This window comes from Schistocerca cancellata, chromosome 1, assembly GCF_023864275.1.
Source record: "Schistocerca cancellata isolate TAMUIC-IGC-003103 chromosome 1, iqSchCanc2.1, whole genome shotgun sequence".
Classification (NCBI taxonomy): domain Eukaryota; kingdom Metazoa; phylum Arthropoda; class Insecta; order Orthoptera; family Acrididae; genus Schistocerca; species Schistocerca cancellata.
In genome coordinates, this window is record NC_064626.1 from 612,198,254 (window position 1) to 612,220,163 (window position 21,910).

Below are 21,910 nucleotides of genomic sequence, written 5' to 3' on the forward strand. Positions count from 1 at the left end.
CATTGTTTATTTTTGATCAGATAATGCAAATTTTCAAAATACCTCTTCCTCTTAGTGGCCCAGATGAGGTTCAGTGGAACATACCTATCTCTATTTCTATGTTGCAAAAACTGAAATGAGGAACAAACTTTTAAGTGCATGTCTTGCATCAGATGCTCTTTCAGGACAAAAACCTAACATTCGACAGTTGATCTCAAAAATAAGTACATGAAATCTGTTAGGAAAGAGTTAAAGATGTGAAAGAAGAAAAATGGAGTAAAATATAAAAGGTGCTCATGTTGAAACAGTTGCAAAAGTTGCTGACACTGAAAGTAAATGCAAAAGGTGCAACAAAATCACAGTTAGGAATGTTTATTTAATGTATTCTTTGCATAATAAGTCATTTACAAATGTTTAAATAAAAAAATTAACATGCAGCAATAAAATCCCTGGTTTAGTTATTATTTTCTATAATACTGACATAAGTTTAATTTCCATAGTGTTCAGCCTTTGACTCACTATGAAGTTGTGCACCTTATGGCAAGAAAATTACACAGAACTACCACAAACAAGTATGTATTGTGTTAACACATATAATATCTTCATACAGATACTGCTCTTTAACTGTAATAGTTAATGATAATTATCAAACACAGCTCATGGTTTGTTATGCATTAAATGGTGACTAATATTCCAAACTACCTAAATATAAAGAGCATTCAATTTTGGTAACTATGTACACAAATCACCCAGAAATAATTGCACTTTTTTGATCTGGTATCTGCTTACTTCTGGTAGTCAGAGCAGGTACTTTTTATTCTTTAAGATACTCAAAACTCTACATGTGTAAGACTTTATCCTGTATCTCCAAAATGTGTTGGAGAAAACTGCGCAAAATAAAGACAAGTTCTCCCTGTAGTTGTCCAGTCCAGTAATCATTAGCTCAATGATCTCTGTGACACAATGTATATTAATTTCCCCTTTCTTTCTTTTTTTGGGGTGGCGATGGGAATCCTGGACAGGGAGGGCAAAGGAAATGGAATCAATGAAATAACATAATACTTCCACCTTCTTCCATCCACATTAGTGTTATTTGTCTTCTGCACAAAATAAAAAAGTATTAGTCTTATTTTGTGGAATTGTAAAAATCATATAGAATAACATGTGGAAAACATTTTCACAAGAATAAGTTAAATGTTTGCTGTGATTTTCTTACCTCTCTCAAACTTTTCTGTAACTTCTTTTCAAGATCTCCCTTTGTTTTCTGTAATTCATCTTCTAACTGCTTCCTAATGGACTGTATTGCCACTTTCTTTTCTTCATTATGAACCTTTTCCATTTCTGACTTCAGACGTGAAAATTCACGATGCGTCCGTTCTTCCCACTGCACAAAAATCATTATAGAATTTACCACACAATTAGGCAAGTAATTATATTTAAATAATAACACAGCCACATTAAATTCATAAAAATCCACAATTATATAAACAACAGATCTTAGTAGATCTAGCAGCGGGCATTTTATAAAATGAGTTCTTTTCATATGAATCTGGATTTATTGGTGCTGCTCTCAAAATTTATGTGCATGTTTTAATTTTTAATGTAGACAGAGGGAGGAAATTTGATGATGAATATCATTTTTGAGTGGAGATAAGGGACACTTTACACACTTTATTTGTATTTATAGAAATCATTATGTTTTCCTATGCCAGTAATGAGCAGCATCCTGTCTCTAAATGTTAATGGGATGATGATATGGAGTCATATCCTCTACACAGAAACTTTACCAATGATTAAATCAATTCCACTTAATCACTGAATCAATCAGTTCCAAATACAAACAGTAAATCTTGAACATGAGCTATAACAGCAGCTGTATAAACCAATCAAAGACAGGTGAAAAAGCTCAAGAACCATTACATTTGGGTTTATGCATACTATTCAGCTAGAATACACTGAACTGTAAGCAAATGGAGAAGAGTATACTTTTTCTAAAGTGTACTCTCTTGTTGGTGTATTAGTGTGAATAACGTAACTGCAGCAACATTGATGTTCATTGTTCAAGTAACTAGTAAAGTTACATTCCAGGTGATGAGTGTAAATGACTTTAATTCGTAGAAATTGTGTTGATAGCATATTGAGGATGGTTTGTTGATTTGGGGGAGGGGACCAAACAATGAGGTCATCGGTCTCATCGTGTTAGGGAGGGATGGGGAAGGAAGTCATCCATGCCCTTTAAAAGGAACCATCCCAGCATTTGCCTGAAACAATTTAGCGAAATCACGGAAAACCTAAATCAGGAAGGTTGGATGCGGATTTAAGCCGTCGTCCTCCCGAATGCAAGTCCAGCGTTCTAACCATTGCGCCACCTCGCTCGATCATATTGAGGATATTGGTTATATGTTTATTTGAGAAGTATCTGGACTCTAGAACATGTACCCACTGCAAAAAATAAACTTCTTTCCAGGTTTGAAAAAAAAAAAATATGAATTTACTAAAAACTGGTGTGTCAGAAATGTAGTGCAATCTTTCCCTTAGATAATTCACACACTTGTCATCAATATGAGAACTGAAATAAGCAGTAAAAGAATAGAGACAGAAACATAATTTTTTTTCTGTACTTTAATTGGGAAAAAAGGAACCTTTATAGGATTGCTTTGTCGGTCTGTCTGTCTGGATGTTAAACACCCCTTTTTCTCAGGAATGGATAGACATATCAAGCTGAAATTTATGTCACATACTAAGATCCTAAAGTTCCTTGGCAGTGTAAAAATTTAAATGTCAAAGTGAATGTAATAAAAAATACAGCGATTTATGTCACATATTTTGATACTTACCAACTCACTCATCAAAAGCTAAAGAGTACTTCCTTCCTCTTCAACCCTTCATTCAGTGGCTCCCTCTTCAGGCCAAAGGATTGAAGGGGAAGGAAGAGGGGTGAAGGAAAAGGACTGGAGAGGCCTAGGAAAAGGGGTAATTTTAGGAGAGTCATCCAGAGCTACAGGTCAGGGGAGACTTACCATATGGGATGGAAAGGAAAGAATGATCGTTGAGGCAGTCTGTCCATATGTTAAGTCCCTTCAAGGATTATGGCACAAGATGGGAAGTTACACACACACACACAAAACCTTAAAATTGTAATTTTCTCAAAAGCCTTGGACTTCCTGAAACCGATATTTTGCCAGTATCATTATTGACAACAGGCAAAAATTGTCGAGATTCTCAATTTCCAGGTGGATGAACTATCTATATACACAATTAAGTTTGTACTCAGAACATATTAACACTCAGTTTAATGGAAAATAAAATTGTCTACTATGACGATGTACTTAAAGGTTTCGTCTCTGTGTGGTTGTGTGTACTATTGCTAGAAAAAGAGCCAGTGCTGGAAAGCTAGTGTGAAAGGTGTTTTCTGGTATGTGTCCTCCACACATCGATCTGCCATAGGTAAGTGGTTGCCTTTCCCTTATTTTACATATCACCCCAGCCAGGAATTTCTATTATTGTTACACAAGCTGTAGAAGAGAATCTCTTAGGCACGGCTTAGGAAGAAACTTTTTACAAACCTAACTAGTATATGTGGGAAATTTACACACCACAGAAAACAGAAATATAATAAAATGTAAAATACAGTCAGTTAAAGCTTATAGCAAAGTGAATCAATGAATTTAGTCAATTGTGTGGGACAAAATATGGAAACTATGTAGCCATCTTTACCTGAGCATTAATTTCATTCCTCTGGATTTGAAGTTGAGACTGAAGTTTCCTTTCTGCCTCTGCGACATGTTTGTCATGAATGTTCTGAAAATGAAATCTATTTGTCACTTCCTTAGTGCAAATATCATACTGTGTATTTTAAATGACAACAGCTGAATAATAGTTTGGTTTCATGTTTTTTAGTATAACTTGTGTATTCCAATTCATTATACTTCAAACTAAGCTTGCAAATTACAAATGTAAAAGACTAACAGCAAGTAAGTTGCCTTTTTTTATTGTGGTAAGGCCAAACCAAACCTGACCAGCATAACAAAACAAATAATATGACATCAGATTTGATTTTGATGCAAATTCTTCATATTTTGCATTCAATTTTCAGTTCAAGAGAAATAGACTGAAAATAACTAATGACATATCTTCCTCTTCTAGAGACTGATACTTTAGTTCACATGCATAACTTATCCAAGGCATGCTGAAATATAACATAAATACCTGGATTGTTGCAGCATAACTTTTTTCTGTTTCAATAACTGTTTTCAGGCGAGCTACTTCCTCTTTCAGCATTTTCTCTGCAACTTGTAACTCTTCTGTCTGTCTTGCTGCATTTCTCATTGATCTTTGTTGCTCATGTGAAAGTCCTCTTAACTGATGTACCTCTGCTTCATATGCTTTGAGAGTTGCAATCTAAAAGTAGACTTTACATATGTACTATGGCAAAATTAAAATTATTAGTCATCAATTCTTAATCATTACTTCACTTAGGTACAAATAGGTATTAGCTCATTAGCAAATATACGAAAAATACATCAGGTTTCATCTTTTATTTAACATTATGAACACATGCATTTCAAATTAGGTGATTTCTACTGATAAATGTACTCATCAACGGGCAACCATACTTGTGATTCTACAACCAGAGGTGCCAGTGATCACCCTTTCTGTCCTAAATGCTGACCTCATCCTAAAAGTACGAGACGATTTCCTTACTTGAAACCTCTGTCTCACCCTGTTTACACTTTTATACTTACTATCCACTGCAAATTTATTCTGCTGTTCTGCTTACCTCTCCTTTATGCTGCTGTTCCAATTTCTTTGTAGTTTCTTTGATTTTCTCTTCAAAAGCTTGCTCTTTCTCAACTAAGCGTTTTTTGCATGCTTGCTCTACTTCTCGCAGCTTCCATTCAAAGTCATCAAGCATTTGTTGTTCCCTATTGGTTGTCTCCGTATGAAGTTTCTCAAACTGTGCTTGCATTTCAGCCTTCTCTTGTTGTGCCTCATCCAGTGCCTGAAAAATAATGCTATCAACATTTCAAATCTTCAGTACTGTGTGATTGTGTAGTTTCCCTATGCATCTAAGTTCAACACCATTTTAAACAGAACAGTTGTATCTACATATAATTTACTGGGGTTCAAGCAGTTATATTGGGAATAACTGAATATTCACAAGAAAATAAGTTTGAAAACTCTATCTTTAAAAAACTTTAAAGCACTTATATTGCTGTATAAAATTAGACAGAAAGATAAAAAAAAAAAAAGTAAAAAGAAAAACTCAGATGTTGAAAATAAAAGTGTTCTACATCTTGTGATAAATGAGTCACAAAGTACAGGAAAGGTGTGAGAAGTAGTACTCGTTTCCAGGAACTTTTCTGTGTTGTGATTCAAGGTTTGGAGTAACTTTTCTTTTGTCTTGTATCTATATCATTCCTTTACCGTAAACGAAAGAGTTCTGGTAGCAGGTAAATAAATAAGGAATGAAGTTAACATTTCACTGAATAGGCACGCAGAAAAGTAATAAAAACTTTGCTAACTTTCAGGTGAACCCTTTTTCAAGGTACAGACACACACCCATGCATGCTCACACACACACACACACACACACACACACACACACACACACACACTTGCACAGCCACTGCGCATTTCCGGCAACACAGCATAACTACACACACACACACACACACACACACACACACTCACACACACACATACACGTGTGTGTGTGTGTGTGTGTGTGTGTGTGTGTGTGTGTGTGTGTCCCTCTGGCTTGAAAAAGGATTCACCCAAAAACCAGCAAAGTTTTCAGTCTTGATTATGTGCCTCCTTGGTGAGTTGTTACTTTTACTCCTAAATTACTTATATCTTTTCTTTACTTTTTCATACTTCTTATGTCAGCAGCTTGTACTCTTGTGGTTAGCATTGCTGACTTTCAATTATGGAGCTCCCAGTTTGATTCCTGGCTGGGTTAGGGAGTTTTTTCTCTTGAATCTGGCTGTGTGTGTGTGTGTGTGTGTGTGTGTGCACGCGCGTGTGCACATGCGCTCACGCACGTGCATGTGTGTTGTCCTCATCATCATTGGCGTGCAAGTTGATAAAGTGTTGTCGAATAAAAAGACTTGCACTAGGCCGTCGAACTCCTCAGAAAGCAACTCCTTGCCAAAAATGCCATAATCAAATATAATTTCAATCTGCTTCTTTATCTCAATGAATAATAGCTTTAAAAATTATAAAACCAAATACATTATTTCATTTATGCACCTGTCCTGGATGCTCCAGTTGGTCCTTTTCCTCTATCTTAAATTGTATTAATGATAGAGGTTTATTTTATATTGTGAATCATGGCACTTTAGATATAAATAAGCTACAATGCTGTGGATTGTGGATTAAAAAAGAGAAGTATACATCTTCAATTAGTTGCCATATCTGAAATTTCATGTTGTCCCTTGTATTATCAGATCTCTAGTAACAATTTTTTGTAAGGCACAAGAGCTGAACTATTTCTGCATATCAAGATACATAACCCAAAGCCCTAACTGTCTGTGTAAGAATCAACAGCACTAAATATTAATAATTCACAATTAAGTATGTTCCCATATCTGAAATTTCATGTTGTCCCTGTATTATTAGGGCTCTAGTAACGATTTTTTGTAAATCACATGAGCTGAACTATTTCTGCATATCAAAATACATAGCCCAAGGCCATTACTGTCTGTGTAAGAATCAACAGCCCTAGATATTAATAATTCTTAATTAAATGTGTTCAAAAGATGGTTTAGAATTTTAGGCCAAAAAAGTTTCCAGTGATTTATACATAAGAAAGGTGATTCAGAAACTGGATGAACTGACCTCTTGAACAATTTTCATCTCCTCTTCTCTTTCTGCTTCTAACTGAATGCGAAGCTTCTCCAAACGATCACGTTCCTGCTGCATATCCTTGAGCTGAACTTCCAGCTCTTTAACTTTTTCCTCCAATTTCTTTGTGGATTCACAGTCTTCTGCAAAAAATACAACATTTTATATACAAAAATCAATAACAAGACTACAGAATTCCTACTGACATAAACACACAACTCTCACTAATAACTTTTCCTGTTATAACAACAGCAAAAACAGCTATAACAATGTTTGAATGATACCTTGAAACAGCTGTCTGATCTATATGAAAATATATCCTATGACTATTGTTTAGCTATAGCTCTACTAATCACCAACGACTTCGAAAATAATTTCAAGTAAATGCTTCCTCTAATAATTTGTTCCTAGTCTTTATTGAAATTCCTATAAGTTTCCTTAATTATTGGGTTTATGCAGATAGTACCATTTATTTATATCTAAATTCTGTGAAAACTTGTAGATTAAAATCCATAGTTATGAAGTTTGTCAGAGATATCACAGTACTCTGAAGGAAACAACAGATGATGTACCAGTACGTATGACATGAATTAATTTATGCCAGTTGACAATCACCACTAAGTTAGTGTTACGCAACTGTGCAATAGAACTGGAATACATTGTCAATGATCAAACAGATGTGCCAGGTAATGTAAGTAAAATTAAATAAGGATATAAAAAGCTATGGATGTTAGTGGTTTGTAAATGACAGCTAACAAAATAACACAAGGTAAACCAAATATTACAGTTATAAAACTAATAGTTCTCAATTATACAGTAACTCTAACTAATGTCTCATTTGGTCCTTTCTTTTCTTTTCTTTTCTTTTTTATTTGTGCTACAATCACATGTAAACATACTAAAAGTGTTCAAAATCAAGTATCAGACAGTAGCCATTAAACCCCCAAGTCTTTAAAGAATATGCATACAACAGCTTCAAACATTTCGTTTCTTTACAAGAGAGTTAATGTCTTAAATATTTGACTTTAAGCATGATTGTGACAAAAAGTTTGAAGTTAAGGTGAGAGTTTGTTGGTAGTCACTAAGTGCTCTCTTTCTGAAATACTGGATGTATACAATCTTGAGAATTTGTGCTCCATTTTAAGCAAAAGCTAGTTTTTCATGCATCTCAATACTTAAGATGTCATATGTTCTGAACCACCTGCTGTACAATTACATAATTTTGCAGGTACTTTCAGAAATAAATGTAGATACTATCTGAAAAGTGTGTTGTTAATACAGTTAGTAGTAAAGAAGTAATAAATTCGAATGTCATGCCTTATGTAATAACCAATAAACTTTTTTCCTTTAATAATTTTTTGGGATATGTCAGCAAGAAAAAGTTTAACAAATGTTTAAAATATGTATAAAGTATGTTGAAAGTCACTAAACCTGTAACCTAAAGGGAAGCCCAGTGCTTCAGTTGCCCACTGCCTCAGTTCACTCAAACACAGACCACACCTGACAGCAGGAGGCTGAATAACTTTCCTTAACTTTAACATTTAAGATTGACCAGTAAATTAACTCCATAAAATCAAGGTTAAACAACAACTAATTTCACTCACAAGTGCTTCTTTTAATAAAACTGTACTTGATAAACAAACACTAAGACTGGGAAATGAACTGGCTGCCGAGAACCGACACTCCCTAGAACTTAACGACACACATCTGCAAAAACATCAGTATTATGCGGAAGCAGAGCATACACTTAGTAAGAGGACTCAAATGAAATCAAACAAACATAACATCACATGTCTTATTGTACCAAGAGCGATCACAATCACAGTTAACTAAGCACTCTTAGAGTACTTAACTGAGTGTCTTGATGTTGGGGCGATTTTGTGAAAAGTGCCCTCAATATAGTCCGATTATTTGTGTGCCATCAGTTACACTACATCAAGACCCACACACAGTTTTTGAATGTAATACTTGTCTTATTGCATTAAATTTTTAATATAAGGCTAAACCAGTTTATGAGTAAATTATGACAGTATCTAAAATTGTATAAATCTGGTCAATGATTATGTGAAATATTGAAAATCTAATTTCTGTTGCCCCCGGAAACAGCTAGATAGACAACCTGCAGCTGGTACCGCATTCCAGGACAGTGATTTGCTAATATAGACTACTTATTTTGCACATTCAGTGGCAATGTAGAATTACAGCCACTGATGTTCAATGATGTTTTTGGAATTGTTCCCTAGAGTGCAGAGTATCATTAGACATTTAATCACATACCGCTTTTCATTTTATGTGGACTTTTTTTATCTTATTATGTTTATTTTCTAATAAACTGTGAAAATAAAAGTTCCATTTCTGTTTGACATATCATCATCAACCAGTGATAGCAGTCCATCAGGACTGCACATTCCCTTAACAAGTTGCTTTCACCTCCACCAATTTAGTGCCTCCTTCCAGTGTCCTGAAATGCCCAGCAGGGTTTGATTATTTCTTAGGTTACGGTACCAATACAGTCTTGCTCTGCCGAGCTGAGAGGGGGCGGGGGTGTTGATCGTCCTTCCACAGCTTTATAATATACTTTTTCAGAGATCATTCCAACATGAGCAGCATGCTGGATCCACTTGCTTGGCAAAATATTTATAATCTGATGTCGAATTACATGAACTCTCATCTGTCTTGAATTCGGCTGAAGATACTCCTTGTTTTGAAGATGTTAAGTTCATTTCTGTACAACATCCCACCTGTCAACGTTTTATAATCAAAATTGTTCACTTTGGTAAAGGAGGAGGACATTAGTGTTTTAACGTCCCGCTAACAACGAGGGCATTAGAGATGGAGCACAGGCTCAGATTAGGGAAGTATGGGGAAGGAAGTCGGCCGTGCCCTTTCAAAGGAACCATCCCGGCATTTGCCTGAAGTGATTCAGGTAAATCACGGAAAATCTGAATCAGGATGGCCGGACGCGGGATTGAACCGTCGTCCTCCCGAATGCGAGTCCAGTGTGCTAACCACTGCGCCACCTTGCTCGGTACTTTGGTAAAAATCGGTGTTGCAGACATTTAGTTTTGTTCTTTGAGATAGGCTTTGAATCTTACTCTATTTCATAGACTCAGAAAATAATACTATCTTCCGTAGTTTCTTACTTACATGTTGATCTAGTAGGTTATATATAGTGAACTGTGCTCCCAAGTATATGAATTTCACCATTAACTTGAACTTTAATTTTCCTGCAAGCAGTAGATTCCTGTCTTATTTCATCCAAGACATCAACATCTATTTAGTGTTACTTTCATTGATTTCTTGCATACTTTCATAGTCTACATGAAACCTTTTGTTATGTCTTTTTGTACATATTTTTCTTACCTGATCACCACAATGAAATCTTTGCAGGTTTCTGATTTATTATGTACCTTATCTCGCTCTCTAATGATCCATTCCAACACTAGACTTAATACTTCTCATTTTTCTACTTATTCAAACTAAATAGGAACATTATTAAAAATCATCCATGGAATTTCTGAATGACTTATTCGGATGTAATGGAACTTTGCCTTCATTACCAAAAGGTTGGAGTGTCTGGTTGAAACTGCACCTCTGACTCTGCCTCCGGCTACGACATTTTTGTAACACGTCTTACCACAGATTAACGCTATCAGATCTACCATTCGAATATGTCTGACATTATGATTTTCCACTATGGCTCTGATTTTGGATAATGTTTTACATTTTTCCATTATTATGCTTTCCATCTGCTCCATTGTTGGAATTCACTAGGTGCATGGCAGCATTTAGTATGGAGATCTGACAACTCAAAGTGTGTTGCATTTGCATGTTTCTAGTAGGATAATGGCTATAGAAATTGTGCAAGTGGTGATGATACTGCCACGGGCCTTCTTGAAGACATCGAGGATGAAGGAAAATTTAGTGATGAAAATGAATGAGAAGAAACTTCTGCTGTGTGCAATGATATGAGTTTTAGTGAATCAAAATCTACTAATGGAGTGGAAAGTGATGGAGAGGCATAACTTGTAGCAAAAACATGGAAGGTTTATTGAAATGGCAATGGTGATCTGAGGAAGATTACTTTTTCTTTGATGCAACAAGGTTTCACCATAGTTTATGGTGTTTGACTAAAATTCAAACTTGAATATTTCCAACTCTTCTTCACTGACAATATATCAGTGAAATTGTGAATACTACAAATATGTATGCTAAATAAAAGATACAGAAAATCACTTCACTTACAAAACACTCAATGAGGTACTTATGGAGGGATGTTTCATTGGAAGAATTGAAGCTTTCCTTAGTGTAATACTGAACATGGCCTTCATTATTATTATTATTATTATTATTATTATTATTATTATTATTATTATTATTATGTTGGTTTGTGGGACACTCAACATTGTGGTCATCAGCGCCTGCACAAGGTCCAGATCTTTCCATTTCCAGTCTCGGCACTTCCCAAAAAATGATGAGTTGATGAGGGCAACACAAACACCCAGTGCCTGGGTGGAGAAAATCCCTGACCTGGCTGGGAATCAAACCTGGGACCCCATGATCCAGAGGCAACAACACTAGCTGCTAGACCACAAGCTGCGGACACATGGCCTTGAAATTTAAGTAGAAAGAACTAAGTTGACATTCTCTCATCTCTGTTTCTTTCCCAAATATTTTGGATGCTGCATTTAGTTCCACCTGTCACAGCTCAGTGGTGTCAATGTATGATGGGGGCAAGGTGAAGAATGTTAGTGAGTATGTTGTTTTGTGGTCTTCAGTCCAAGGATCAGTTTGATGCAGCTCTCCATGCTACTCTATCCTGTGCAAGCCCCTTCACCTCCAAGTAACTACTGCAACCTACATCCTTCTGAATGTGTTTAATGTATTCATCTCTTGGTCTCCCTCTATGATTTTTACCTTCCATGCTTCACTCCAAAACTAAATTGATGATCCCTTGGCACCTCGGAATGTGCCCTACCAACTGATCCCTTCTTCTAATTAGTTAAGCCACAAATTTCTCTTCTCCCCAATTGGATTCAGTACCTCCTCATCAGCTATGTGGTCTACCCACCAAATCTTCAGCATTCTCCTGTAGCATCACATTTCAAAAACTTCTAGTCTAAACTGTTTATTGTCCATGTTTCACTTTCATTCATGGCTACACTCCATACAAATACTTCCACAAAATACTTCCTGACACTTAAATTTATACTTGATGTTAACAAAGAAGAAAAGGAGAACAGATGGGAAATATTCACCCTCAAACTAGAGCAGGATAGCAAAGGGAACCAAAAACTGCTATATGGGTTATTGAAAAATAAAAGATCTGATAGAGAAGACATAAAAGCGATTGAACAGGGGATGGGGATACTATCAGGAACATGGAAGATATAAGTGAAGGGATGAAGAGTTATTTTCAAATCTTACTGAATGGAGAAGATACACAAGAAAGGGACACCAAAGTCACTGGATTAGTGGAGGAGTAGGATCCAATCTCTTGGTTAGAAACTGAGAATTCCCTGAAACAGATGAAAAGTGGGAAGGTGGCAGGAGTAGATGAGCTGACAGTGGATATGATTAAAGCTGCAGAAATCCATGGAATACAATGGTTGCACCAGTTGCTGGGGGTCATATGGAAAGAAAACAAAGTGCCGGATGAATGGAAAAAAGGAATTATAATACCATTGTTCATGAAAGGTAGTAGAAAGAAATGCACCAACTACTGAGGAATCACACTGTTATCACACTGCCTTAAGATAATGGAAAAGGTAATAGAAAAAAGATTGCAAAAATTGTAGAACACCAACTAAAGGAACACAGCATGGGTTCAGAAGTAATAGGGGAACAATAGATCTAATTTTCTCCCTCCATCAGTTAACGGAGAAATATTGGGAAAAAGGAAAGGACTTGATAGTAGTATTTGTGGATTTGTAAAATGCATATGACAGTGTACCAAGGGATGAAATATGGGAATGCTTGACAAAACATAATGTTCCTGATTCATTAATTAAAAAAGTCCAGATACTGTACGATGGTTGTGAGAGCAGTGTACAAGTAGGAGGTGGAAGATCAAAATGGTTTAAAGCAAAGATAGGTGCTCAGCAAGGCAGTCCACTCTCCCCTTTACTCTTCATTATGCTTATGGACACAATCATGAAAGAAATCAAGGAAGAAGAAAATGAAGATCTCAATGCTTTTGTTTTATCTGATGACACTGCAATTTTGGGAGAGACGGAAATTGACGTTCAGAGGAGACTAGATTATTGGAACACAAAATTTTAAAAAATTCAAGTTAACTATGAGTAGGAATAAGACAGTGGCAATGAAGACGAGCAGGACACCCACACCTTATAACATCATACTGGAGGGGGAGAAGACTGAATGTGCGAAAAGCTTCAATTATCTGGGTAGCATCATATCATGCAATGGAAGTTCCAAATTAAAAGTCTTAAATAGAATAACAAAAGGATCTAGCTTCTTCCACAAAGTAAAAAATCGAATCTGGCACAAGGAAGTCCCTCCAGGAGCCAAACAGACCATGTATAAAACATATCTCCTGCCAATCATGATGTATAGTCTAGAGGCCTGTGTCATAAATAAGAGAAAACAGAGTCAAATACAAGCATGTGAAATCAAGTTCCTTAGGTCAGCTCCACAAAAAACTAGGAGACACAGAGTTAGGAATGATTATGTAAGGAGAGACCTGCAGGTGACACTGACTACAGAGGAGAGGACACTGGCTACAGAGGAGAGGATGACTGCTTTGAGAGTGGAGTGGTTTGGTCATGTAAAGCGAATGCACCCAACTTGAACTCCACGCCAGTATTTGGAGATGGAGGTAACAGGAAGAAGACCAATTGGATGGCCTAGAAAGGGACGGACAGACTAGGTTAAGGAAGATCTCAAGAGGAGAGGAGTAACATGGGATGTAGTGAAGAGGAAAAAGCTATACCAGGACAGAAACCAATGGAGCTATATCGTTCACCAACTTCCCACCCGGCTCACTGGAAGGAAATCCTGATGATTAACAAATTTTTCTTCTTCAGATACACTTTTCTTGCCACTACCAGTCTACATTTCATATCCTCCTTGCTTCAATCATCATCAGTTATTTTGCTTCCCAAATAGCTAAACTCATCTACAACTTTAAGTGTATCATTTCTTAACCTAATTACATCAGCATACCAGCTTTAATTCGACTAAATTCCATCATCCTTGTTTTTCTTTTGTTGATGTTCATCTTATATCCTCCTTTCAAGACACTGCCCATTCCAATCAACTGCTAATCTAAGTGCTTTGCTGTCTCTAACAGAATTACAGTGTCATTGGCAAACCTCAGAGTCTTTATTTCCTCTCCCTGGACTTTAATTCCTACTCGAAATTTTTCTTTTGTTTCCTTTACTGTTTGCTCAATATACAGATTGAATAACACCAGGGATAGGCTACAAACCTGTCTCATTCCCTTCGCAACCACTGCTTCCCTTCTGTGCCCCTCGACTCTTACAACTATCACCTGATTTCTGTACAAACTGTGAATAGCCTTTCACTCCCTGTATTTTAACCCTGCTGCCCTTAGAATTTGAAAGAGAGTATTCCAGTCAACATTGTCAAAGGCTTTTTCTAAGTCTAAAAATGCTATAAACATAGGTTTGCCTTTCCTTAACCTATCTTTTATGAGAAATTGTAGGACCAGTATTGATGCGTATTCCCACATTTCTCCGGAATCCAAACTGATCTTCCCCAAGGTCCATTTCTACCAGTTTTCCATTCTTCTGCACAGGATTCATGTTAGTATTTTGCAACCGTGACTTATTAAACTGATGGTCGGTAATTTTCACAACTGTCAGCACCTGCTTTCTTTGAAATTGGAATTATTATATTCTGCTTGATGTCCGAGTGTATTCCGCGTGTCTCATATGTCTTGCTCACCAGATGGAAGAGTTTTGTCATGGCTGCTTCACCCAAGCCTATCAGTAGCTCTAACGGAATGTTGTCTCCTCCTGGGGCCTTGTTTCGACTTAAGTCTTTCAGTCCTTTGTCAAATTTTTCATGTAGTATCATATCTCCCTTATCATCTTCATCTATGTCCTCTTCCATTTCCATAATATTGCCCTCAAGTACATTTCCCTTGTATAGACCCTTTATATACTCCTTCCACCTTTCTGCTTTCCCTTCCTTGCTTAGGACTGGTTTTCCATCTGAACTCTTGATGTTCATAGAGGTGGTTCTCTTTTCTCCGAAGGTCTCTTTTATTTTGCTGTAGGCAGCATCTATCTTACCCCTAGTGATATATGCTTCTACATCCTTACATTTATCCTCTAGCCATTCCTACTTAGCCATTTTGCACTTTCTGTTGATCTCACTTTTTAGACATTTGTATCCCCTTTCACCTGATTCATTTATTGCATTTTTATATTTTCTCCTTTCATCAATTAAATCTCCTGTATTGCTCAAGGATATCTACTAGCCCTCGTCTTTTTACCTACTTGATCCTCTGCTGTCTTCACTACTTCATCTCACAAAGCTACCCACTCATCTTCTACTGTTTATGTTTCCCCTGTTCTTGTCAACCATTCCCTAATGCTCCTTCTGAAACTCTCTACAGCCTCTGGTCCTTTCAGTTTATTCAGCTCTCATCTCTTCAAATTCCTGCCTTTTTCAGTTTCTTCAGATTTAATATGCATTTCATAAGCAATAAATTGCAGCCAGAGTCCACATCTGCCCCTAGAATGCCTTACAATTTAAAACCTTACCATTATATAATCAATCTGAAACATTCTGGTGTCTCCAGGTCTCTTTCATGTATACAGCCTTCTTTCATGATTCTGAAACTGAGTGTTAGCTATACTAAATTATGCTCTGTGCAAAATTCTACCAGGCAGCTTCCTCTTTCATTTCTTTCCCCCAGTCCATTTTCACCTACTACTTTTCCTTATCTTCCTTTTCCTATTATCGAATTCCAGTCCCCCAGGACTATCAAATTTTTGTCTCCCTTAACTATTTGAATAATTTTGTTTTATCTCATCTTACATTTCCTCAATCTCATCTTCATCTGCGGAGGTAGTTGGCATATAGACTTGAACTACTGTTATGGGTATGGGCTTCATGTCTATCTTGACAACAATAATGCATTCACTACTCTGTTTATAGTACTTATTTTTTTTATTCATTATGAAACCTATTCATGTGTTACCCCTATTTGATTTTGTATTCATAATCATTTACATGAACCCCATATTCACCTGACAGAAGTCCTGTTCCTCTTGCCACTGAATTTCACTAATTCCCATTATATCTAACTTCAACCTATTCATTTTCCTTTTTAAATTTTCCAACTTACCTGCTCAATTAAGGGATCTGACATTCCACACTCCGATTCGTAGAACGCCAGTTTTGTTCCTCCTGATGACGATGTCCTCCTGAGTAGCCCCACCCGGAGATCTGAATGGAGGACTATTTTACCTCTGAAATATTTTACCCAAAGGATGCCATCATCATTTAACAATACAGAAGAGCTGCATGCCCTCAGGAAAAATGATGACTGTAGTTTCCCCTTGCTTTCAGCTGTTCACAGTACCAGCACAGCAAGGCTATTTTGGTTGATGTTACAAGGCCAGATCAGTCAATCATCCAGACTTTCACCACTGCAGTTACTGAAAAGGCTGCTGCCCCTCTTCAGGAACCACATGTTCGTCTGGCCTCTCAACAGATACCCCTCTGTTGTGGTTGCACCTACGGTACAGCTATCTGTATCGATGAGGCACACAAGTCTCCCGAGTATATTGATAAGATATGCAAATAACTTTGTTTACCAAAGGGAAATGTAGCTATAGATGAGAGTACAGTGGGGTTGAAACGAAGAATTCAATTCAAATGCTATAATCCAAGGAAGCCTACAAAGTGTGCTTTAGTAGTTTACTGTCTCCGTGATTCAGAAAATGGTTATGTTTTTCTCACATTTCATGTTGTGGAAAGACAACTACAGAAAGTCTAATTCATACTGATTTACTTTTTGCAATCTGAACAGTGGTTCATTTGATACAGCAATTGCTAGCTTGCGCAGATGGTTCAGGCTGTCACATCTTTGCTGACAAGTTCTACCCAAGCCCTCAAATTGTTTGGGTATGGCACAACATGAATTTTCATTTAACAAGTACAGTCATGCCTTCTAGAAAGGATTTTTCATATGATTTTAAGATAACTAAAATTACTGAATATGAATTATGTACCTATCAAAATGAGATGAAAATTATGTGTCTTTCATGACAAGAAGTTAGTGATAATACTGAGTACATTCTTTTGTCCTCAAGTCAATCTAATCACTGGTTGTAGGAAGTGAGAGTCTGCATGGCTTCTGTAACCCAGTGTTATTTTGGAATACACAAAGTTTATGGGAGGAATGGACAGGCTGACCAGTACTGTGGTTGCTATGGTTTTACAAGATGATCTTACAAGTGGTGGAAAAATTACATTTCTGGTTGATTGGAGCTGCTGTAGTGAAGAGTTGTATTCTTTACTCAGTAGATAAAATGAATGTGAAAAACTGCAGACTCATCTTTCCTATAGAAGAAATCAAATCAGACAGCTAGAATCAGTCAGGTGAAAAATACAAATTCGAAGAAGAGAGGAGGACCATCATTGTCTGGCACCATGGGGAGACTAAATGGGAAGATGCATTTTATAATGCAAAATGAAAAAATCAATAAAGGATTGCATAGTTGGCAGCAGACACAAGGATAAAGGGGGAAGAAGAGAAATAACTATCTGTTGTGAAACATACTAGAGGAAGCCTGGACTTCACCTGAAAGAATATTTTCAGGAATACCATGCAGAAAAAAATCAAAAAATTACCAACAACCATAAACAAAAGCACCATGTGTAGTTTCAAAAACTAGTCTAAAAGAAAATAAAGTTGTCAAGTGGTCACATATTGCATTTTTTTAACTGAAGCATAATAATAAATAATTACTTACATCCTTATCCATGTAAAAATGCAATATGTAGAAAAATTGTATTGGAAAGGGTTGAAGTTAAAAGTTTGAACTTCAAACTTCTGCAATCAAAACATCAAACAGCAGGAATAATACTCTGAGCGATAAAGAGGTGCTGTTATCTTCCAAGTTGCATCAGCCAACCACAAAGGACTGCTAGTGTTTGTTAATCACCTAAGCTACGTTCATTACAGGGAGTGCTAGTAAAATTTCCTAAGAGCCTCCTCTTACTGAGGAGAGTATTCGGGTTGCGAAAATTGGAAACACCCGACAATGACTTTCAGATGATGGCTAGAGGTTTGAATGATTTTTAAGTGCAGTCCTTCATGTGCTGCTCTGTCTCTTTGTGTGAGAGACAGTCTGCATTCATCAGCTGCTCATAATTAAGCTTAAGAGATGTCTGATTTGGAATTCTTTCAATGGAGTCAATACAAATACTGTGAAATGTAAATTTGTGCAAAAAGCTATTCCAGGGAAGAAGGTACAACTACTTCTTTAAAAGGACAGTAAAAATCTTTACACCCTGCTGAAAATGAAGACTGGCGTAAACTTGAATATAATAGAATTGTTACTACACCCTCTTCCACTTCACCCACAGAAACTAAAAAGCAGACAAGTTTAAAAAATCTTTGATGGAAAATGAAACTGGAACACGTGTAACCCAAAAGAAATTGACAAGTTGATTTATGAAATGACTGCCTTTCGAGTCTTCCCTTTTCATTTCATGTCTAGTGTTTTAATTCTTAAGGCACTTTGTTATGCCAAACAATTAGTTAATTGCATCCCATTTATTTTTGTTTTCAACACATGTATTTCCATTATGCATGCATGCCTGAAGAAACATTGCATCATATTTCAGAATAATACAGGCACTGCTATATTGTATTTATCCACCGACACCAGCAAGTGCCTTCAAGTAAAATGTCCCCCTATATGGGAATATACATAATGGATGTATGATTTCAGGTTGTAGAGACTTGGTTTACGACATATCGAAGCTTGGGTCTGGCTGTGAGTCATGCTCGGGTAGCCTAATGGTAAGGTAACCACTTGCAATAAATGGGAAATATGGGTTCAAGTCCCAGTCCGGCACAAAATTTTCATTGGCTTCATTCCATTATACAGTGGACAATTGTCCATATTCGCAACTGCGAATACATTTCATGTGTATTATAAAAAGGACAAACTGCTACTCATCATACAGAGGAGACACTGAGTTGCAAACAGGCACAACAAAAAGACTGCTATGCATCTGAGCTTTCAGCCAGAAAGCCTTCTTCTAAAGTTCAAAACACACACACACACAGTCACAAATGCACAACTCACTTACATGTAACCACTGTCTCTGGTCACACAGACAGGCACAACAAAAAGACTGATATACATCTGAGTTTTCAGCCAAAAGGCCTTGTACAGCAGTCTTTTTACAGTTCTGTCTGCAACTCAATGTCTCATCTATACGGTGAGTAGCAATTCAACCTCTTACACAGTACTGTTGTTATCCAGGATTTATAATTACACAAGTATCATCTTGGGTGCCTGCACATCTTCTGAGCCTGACAACTGTTCAGATTATGACAGCTATTTAATCTATGAATTAGTCTTGCTATTCTATTTTTGAATACATTGGAAAATAAGAAATTTTACTGACATCACTTTGTGGTATATCTGAATGAGGAACTGGAAATGTGAGGGTTATTGCAAAAGTCATGGCAATTATTTTTTGTCTCAAAAATGGTAATTAATTAAAAAAATCTGAAATATTCAAATGGAAGGTCAATATATATGTAAACATTACATATAGGGAGATGGATGAACACACACACACACACACCACCATGAAGATATACCATGAGGAAAAAGACGAAACAAATTTTGTCATTTCAAATGTGTTTACTGTCAGTTGCAACAGTACACAATAATAAAGTGCAGGAACACACACCTGTGACATCTTAGAGTCCCTCAAAATAGCCTCCCAACGATTCCCTCACACACTGCCAATGCTATGGAAGACGCTGGATACCTGTGGCCTTACCATGAGCAAATCTCGGATCTCACACGTCATTCCTGTGGCAATGTCTTCATGTGTTCAAAAGTGTGTTCCATCCACTTCATAACTACAATGCAGTGCAATGTCTTTCCTTACCCCATCCCCACTTGCTTCCCCTTCTTACTCCAACCACCCACCACATATTGCTGCAGTCATCAGTCACAGACAACGCCTGCAGTCAGGTCAGAACAGCCACAGGCAATAGCTCTTTGCGTGTAAGATCTGCTTGTTTAAGCGTGTGTTTGCTTTTTACTTCTGAAGAAGGACTTTTCTCTCTGAAAGCTAACAGATTAGCAGTCTTTCCACTATGTCTGTCTGCAAACAGCCTCTTTGTGGTGAGTAGCGATATATGCCTTTAACACTGTTGTTATTCCATCCCAGACTTTCCATTGTTTTATCCTTCCTTTACTCAGTTTCACCAAAAATGTCTTTTTCCTCCAATACAATTAAGTGCCTCTTCATCAGTTACTTGATCTACATAGGCTACCTTATCTTCAGCATTTTTCCATAGCACCTCAGTTAGAAAGTTTATATTCTCTTCTTGTCTGAACTGTTTGTTGTACACTTTCCACTTCCACACACAGCAAAAGCTCCACACAAATATCCTGAGAACAGATATAACACTTACATTTATATACAATGTTACAAATTTCTCTTTTTCATAAACTCTTTTCTTGCTGCTGCCAGTCTACGTTTTATATCATCTCTCTTTTAGCCATCAAGTGCATCTCTCTCGTATGTATTGAGTCTTACTTTCATAACAGAAATCAGAGGGTTACACTGACAAACAGAGCCACTGTCATGAGAGCAATCTTGTAATTGGCAAACACAACATATGGGTTCCGACAAGGACTGGTACTGGATCTCCCTTGTTCTAAATCTACATAAATGCTTTTCCAGTGACTTCAAAGGATGGTTCAAAAACTGATGATGTACACATACTTATCAAGCCTGATCCAAACGTAATCTCATGACACACAACTCAGTTGGTATTTGAATAGGCCTACAAGCAGTTCACAGCATACTGTACAATTTGTCTTAATTTTACAAAGAGTCATATTATGTGGTTTCAAGTAAGTAAACCTGACCTGCTAGTCCCAGGAAAGTCATTAGCAGTCATACATTAAATAAAACACTCTGTGTAAAATTATTTGGGATCTAACAGGACAACAAATTAAGATGGACTTTCACATAGGTAAACTAATGAAGCAGCTCAGTTCCGCATGTTTTGCCCTTATAAGTATCTGTCATTGGGTTGACTTAAAACAAGAGAATTGGCTTATTTTGCTTACTGACACCTCATCCTTTCTGTCTGCCCCGATAGCTGAGTGGTTTGCGTGACAGATTGCCATCCTACAGGCCCGGGTTTGATTCCTGTATGGATTGGGGATTTTCTCCACTCAGGGGCTGGGTGTTGAGTTGTCTTCATCATCATTTCATCCCCATCCAGGTCACCCAATGTGGCGTTGACTGTAATAAGACCAGCTCCAAGGCAGCCGATGATGCCAAATACCCATTTCCATTTTACCCCATTCTTTCTTATTGCATTATCTGTTGGGACAATGAACTTAAAAGTAAATGTAATATTTACTAATCAGAAGTAGGTAGCAAGAATATTATGTCAAGGAAATAAGTGCACATCATTCATAGGCTTTTATAAGGTTCTTGGAATTCTTACACTTAGACCTACTTTCCAGCACATTTATTCCTTAATGGCTTTTTGCTTCTGATGATAAATCTCAGTTTCAGCTGATGGTGGTTTGCTCAATCACAATACAATACATAAAAATAATTTTTAACTTTCGCCATTAAATTTCCACAGAGCCTTGTGTAGCTGAAAGTCGCTTGTTCACCACCCACACTTCCTCTTTCCCTTTCCTCCCCATTCCTCTATTTCATTTTCAATGTTTATATGATGTTGGGCATGTTCGACAGAACTGAGACTACTCGCATATATATATATATATATATATATATATATATATATATATATATATATATATATATATATCAGTCTACTTATGAAATGATAAATATGAGGACA

The 21,910-nt window shown here is 36.8% G+C and overlaps 1 protein-coding gene across 6 annotated transcripts in view; it reads right to left on the reverse strand.

Annotated features, from left to right (window-relative positions):
- Positions 1 to 21,910, reverse strand: part of LOC126182750 (golgin subfamily A member 6-like protein 22) — a 352,202-nt gene that overhangs the window by 124,626 nt on the left and 205,666 nt on the right. For all 6 annotated transcript variants that reach the window (XR_007536699.1, XM_049924877.1, XM_049924876.1 and 3 more), the window contains exons 4-8: positions 6,820 to 6,968; positions 4,760 to 4,981; positions 4,189 to 4,380; positions 3,697 to 3,780; positions 1,196 to 1,363 (exon numbers count right to left, since the gene is read on the reverse strand). Coding sequence is in view for 5 of the 6 variants with exons in the window: in XM_049924877.1 (XP_049780834.1) it covers positions 1,196 to 1,363; positions 3,697 to 3,780; positions 4,189 to 4,380; positions 4,760 to 4,981; positions 6,820 to 6,968 (815 nt within the window). In the remaining variant the exon portion in view is untranslated. The remainder of the gene's footprint in view (positions 1 to 1,195; positions 1,364 to 3,696; positions 3,781 to 4,188; positions 4,381 to 4,759; positions 4,982 to 6,819; positions 6,969 to 21,910) is intronic.